General features: G+C 37.3%; 1 protein-coding gene across 1 annotated transcript in view; it reads left to right on the forward strand.

The window, feature by feature from the left end:
• LOC118334067 (TBC1 domain family member 2A-like) overlaps positions 1-4370 on the forward strand; it is a gene marked incomplete at its 5' end in the record, with an annotated part of 13694 nt that extends 9324 nt beyond the window's left edge. The window contains 2 exon segments of the mRNA XM_035669889.1: positions 892-1013; positions 1918-4370. Coding sequence (XP_035525782.1) covers positions 892-1013; positions 1918-2119 — 324 coding nt within the window.
• Positions 4371-5548: the final 1178 nt, after the last annotated feature.

Genomic DNA, 5548 nt, shown 5'->3' on the forward strand with positions numbered 1-5548 from the left:
AAATTTCCACATAAATTTGCGAAATTCTACTCCAAGGGAGCAAAAACACTCCCACAGATTTGCACAACATACACAGCCAGCCATGCTCTGCTTTCACCCTTTTTGGCAAAAACATTACACATAGTGGATTTGCTAAAACTCCCACACACATTTTTCACACCTTAGAACACAGATTAAGCGCGATGTGCAGGTTACTTCCTTGTCATTACAAAGGCCCCCCCGGATTGCCAATGCACCACACTAATGAACAAATTGGATAATCACATCTCATACAGATGCTGGGAAGACACCATGTGCTAACTTGAAAACACCAGCACCTCAGGTGTGTCTTATAAAGGCAGCAGGTGAGTTCACCTGTCTTCAACAAAAATGGAAGGAGGCCTAGAAGAAGTTATTTTAGTGTGTAAACAATCGTAAAAAACTGTAATACATAATCACAGCAGCACAGACACAGGTCAATGACAAAATGCTTTAGAACTGAAGAAATATTATATAATTAATATGAATGTATTATCTATTATTATATAAATTATATAAATATTACATCTGAACATTCAAACCAATGACACTGAGCTTTCCTGATTTTAAAATGTATTAATCATATAAGTCTGTGTTTCCCAAATTTTTTTTTGGAGCCACTTTTTAAAATTACCATGACACATATAGCTGATTATTAATGCTAATTAATGTGCAAACATCATAAACAGGTATTTAAAATTCTTTTGCTCATTAATCATTATTAGCTGGATTCAGTCTTTGCTGTTTTGTCTTACTGACATTTATTTTGAGGGAGATTGAATTAGTGAGAACAGAGTTTGTGGAGATGATTCTGGATGATTTTTATTTTAACTGATGTATTGATGAGATCACCTGTGTGCTTCTGTGTGTCAGGTGATCTTCAGGTACGCACTGGCTCTCTTCAAATACAAAGAGGATGACATCCTGAAGATCCACGACAGCGTGGAGATCTACCAGTACCTGCGCTTCTTCACCAAGACCATCTCTGACGGCAGGTAAAAACTCACCATCAACCCTTTGTCATCAGACTGTTCTGTGTGTCAACGCTGCCACCTGCTGGTTCACTGTGAACACAAACACCTGATCCACTGTGTTCACTCTGGACAGGATTCAATAAAGTTTATTCTGAACGTGAACAAATGGTTCAAGTCTCCCAGCTAACATGTCAATGGAAGCATTATACTTCCTGTTTATATGCCCCAAAGCATCTTGGGAGCGGTTCTTAAAGTTTGACTGATTATCCCTCAAATAGAAGTTATCAGGTCTAAAATCCAATAATTTGAACTTTAAAATGAATCGATGTTAGTCGAAGTTACTGTATACAAAAACATGGAACTAATACTGACTTTCCTCACTGATACTATAATAAAATAAAGTCTTAAAGGTCTTAAAGAGTCTAAAATTGAACGTGTAGAAACTCTGAATCAGACACTGAATAATCCTGTTTTATACATCAGTCATGTTAACTTCAGAAACAGCAAAATGTTTTTCTTCAGATTTAATACTTTTATTTCAGAATCTCCTCCCTTTCCTTTGAATTGCATTGTGGGAGAAAAGTGTCACTTTCCCAGCATGAACACGCCATATGACGTTACAAAGTCACAGACTGATCTATTATATTGATTGATTCATTATACTTATTGTAACAGTATTAAAGGTCTCAAACAATTAGTCAGTAAAATAATCTAACTACTTGAATAATCATTCAATCAAAACCTTTCTGTCCCAATATTAAAGTGATGAAATAAGACATTTGATGATATGAGGTTGTACAATGTATTGATCCAAAGATTCACAGTGAAAACAATCAAAAATGGCAATAATCGTTTCCCCGTGTTGTGAATTAATCTGTTAAATGTTGTTGTTGTTTGTTGTTGTTTGTTGTTGTTTACCTTGCAGGAAGCTGACCAGCATCGCCTTCAGCGACATGAACCCTTTCCCCGGCCGGCTGCTGAGGAACCGGCGAGCACTTCACCTGGACCGCCTGCAGGGGGAGCTGCGAGAGCTGGAGGAGCAGCAGAGGGAGTTCGTAACGGAGAGCGCCGAACGTAAAGACAAAGAGCTCGACACCAACGTCAGCGAGGACGACGAGGAACTCTGAACTCACGTCAGTCAGCTGCTTCTTACCTCACGAGCATCTTGTTGCACACAATTGACCCTGAACTCGTCACTGCGGTCACACTGCAGTCACACTGCGGTTTATTCTCTACTCACATAAAACCCAGACCAGAAATCTGACCTCAACCCGCCTTTGTGTTCTGGCTTTGAACGGGGTTCCCAGGCGTCCTGGAAAACCTGGAAATGTATCCAAAAGCACTGTAAAAACCAGATAAGTTAATTTAACTCAAAATATTGTTTTAACTGATTTGTAAGAGTTTGTTACTCAAAATCAGCAGGACTTTCGAGAAAAACTCCTGGAAAATGTCCTGGAAAACGATTTCTTAAAACGAGTGGGAACCCAGTTTGAAGCCAATTTGATGTAGTGGCCAACCTGTGTAACTACACACAGAGTAATGAGTTCACATTGTGAACATTGTGTTCATTTGAATCTTGATGAAATGATTCGTTTAACTGTCAGAATTTGAGCCATTCGGTCCGATAACATTTATAAAGTCTAGAAGAGACACACGATTAAATCTTTTTATCCACATTCAAGTTAGCGGCGAGCTAAACAGGAAGTTCAGAAGTTATCAGAATATATCTTTTACATTATCTTAACCACAAATCATTTATTTTTAAAGTAATGAGTTTTAGTTCTCACAGAGCACTACGTACGGTTGGTACCGAGCAGGAAGAGTACTGATGATCTTAAAGATTACTCAACTATAAGTAAAATTACTGGTGTTAAAAGTAACTACTCAGAGTTTAAGTTCATGTTTAACGCGCTGCAGACGTCACTACTCACAGTCACTTCAGGGTCACAACGAAATCCACATCCAATTGAGAAAACGCGTATTTTAAGTCCCGATTTCCATTTTTCTTTTCCATTTTATGCTCCCGTATTTCAAAACTCAACTCTATTGACGGAGAGTTTACTGACCATAAAGTGACAGTTTAGTGAGCGAGTGACTCGTTAAATGCAATTCAGTTTTGAACAGTCCATAAGCTAACAAGCTAACAAATGAATGAATTGTATTTATGAGCAAAGTTGTATCTTCAGCATAAAAACAAAGTTTTTAAACTAAAATGTTAAAATGCAGGTGAAATTAACAATGTTGTTATTCTGTTCCTCTGTTTAACAATGTCTGACAAAAAAACTCTGAACTAACTGATATCACTGTCAGATTATAATGAGCTGGATCGTTATTACTACAGAATCATGATACACGTTGATGTGATTGAGTTATTTTCATGTAGACACAGACTACAACGATGTTGTGGTAAATCATTTTAAAATCATTTTAAACTCAGTAGTTTTGACCTTAGTACAGACAGCAGTGGTTGATTATAACTGTGAACTTACACACCGCGGGTTACACATTTTACAGGTTCGATACCTGAAGACACTGAATGAAACTGTTAGCTAACGCCTGACATGATAATAATGTAAACAGTCCAAATGAATAATGTGTTAAACAGGAAGCTGTACGGTCAGTAACGAGTGTTCAGTGTTATTAATGCAGATCAAACTGTAGTTTAACACTTTAACTTACAGGAAAACCAACTAACTAATAAACTCAACGCACACTTTATTGGTTAGTTTTTAGCTCCATGTCGGCCTGAAAGTTTGGTCAGTCTGCTACTGATCAGATTTATTTAAAAACACAAAATCATCTTCTATCAAAACCAAAAGGAAAAATTTTAAAGAAATGCAGCCAGATGAGATTTCTCTGACAGGCTAACATAGACTGACAATGTTATTACATTATAACCACATTAACTTTGGGTAAGAAAGCCTCCAGATGAACGTTTTCGCTGCCCAGAGAGAACTGATGATAATCTCAATCTTTGATGAATGTTTGGCTCCAACTAGCTAACAGTGCTCTTTGTGAAACGGAACGAGCTCGTTGCAGCTGGAGAGAAACATAAAAACCTTCTGAACACTCTGTGTCTCTGTGTCTGTGGGAATGAAAGCTTGGAATGTGGTTGCTAACAGTTTTTTACTTTGCACTACTGGTTAATGTTTGTTGTTCAAATCTGTCTTTTTCTATTATTTTTGTACTTAAATGTTGAGAATCTAAAGTGTTGGATAGGATGTTTTGGGGATTATTTGTCAGCAAAATTGTCAGCTATAAGCGTGCTAAGTAGCCAAAATATATTGATGTTGCAAGACTTTTACGTGTTATGTAGAACAACGACAATAAAATTGAGTTGAACTTGTAACACAGACACAAACACAAAGGCTTCGTATGTTTAATGTGTCAGTGAGTCAACGGGTTGTAACGTACCTTTGGAACGATTTATGTGTTTCTATGTAGGGATCAGGGTATAAATATAAAAATATAAATATGATTGTCAGTTATTTTACAGCGTTTACTGTTGGCCAACACCTAGGATGATGCAACAGGATGCTGACTGCAGTTCACTTAATGACCACTGGTGGCGCTGTTTGCTACAGTTTAATGAAGGGCCATAAATCTATACATTATTTGCAGTTTAATAGATTAAACTGTTAAATTCAAGTTTAATACTCTTAATACATTTCTAAAATGATGTAAAATTAACTGACAATTAAAAACATTTCTTGCTATAATGTTCATTACATAGAAGACAACAGACACATTAAAATTTTCCATTTTATTATTTTTCTTAAAAAACAAATATACATAAGAAATGATAAATATAAAAAAGTCAACCCAGAACAAAAGAAAAAGTTCTTCAATGTTACAAACAACTTCTTACTGCAGAGAAAACCTAAACACTAGTGTTACACCTGACAGTTAAACTCATGTGTCAGCCTAAAGTCTTAACTTCTGTTTGCTATGTTAGCCGTCTCTCATGTGAAGACTGATTCAAGAGTCACGTCTGAAAGAAACGAGGCGTCTATCAGTCCTGTGAATCGAACAGCAGATTATTCACACCGTACGAAGATGACGAGCTGTGATAAAGAGCAGAGAAATATGGACATGCAACTTGTTCTGGATCGGCATCTCTACAACATCGGTCGGGCCGAAGGAATCTTAAAAACAGTCCTCGGGTTGAACGCGGTTTATTTAAAATGCAGTAACCATGACGACTAAAAACTAAAGTTAGAAAAATGACAAGTGAACTCGCCAGAGTTCAGGCTGCTCCAGTCGATTGTTGATATCAGCTTGTTGCTTTTAAAAGTCACAGGGTTATTGTGAATCGATAGTGCTTTCATCTCGCTAGCTGGCTAGTGCTTTAGCAGTTAGTTCACCAGCTACAGTAGTTAAACTACAACCATGTGAGTTTCAGAAGGACACAAGGATACGTTTCTCTATGGCTGTGTCTCATTCCGCATACTTCCGTCAGTACACTGCTTATGTGCACTGACCACTAACTGCCGTAGTGCCCACTTTCGATGGTTAGTATTGTCCCAAAAGGAACACTTATGTTAAAACACTTACCG

This window comes from Morone saxatilis, unplaced genomic scaffold (assembly GCF_004916995.1).
Source record: "Morone saxatilis isolate NCDOM2014 unplaced genomic scaffold, NCSU_SB_2.0 Contig22, whole genome shotgun sequence".
Taxonomy (NCBI): Eukaryota; Metazoa; Chordata; class Actinopteri; family Moronidae; genus Morone; species Morone saxatilis.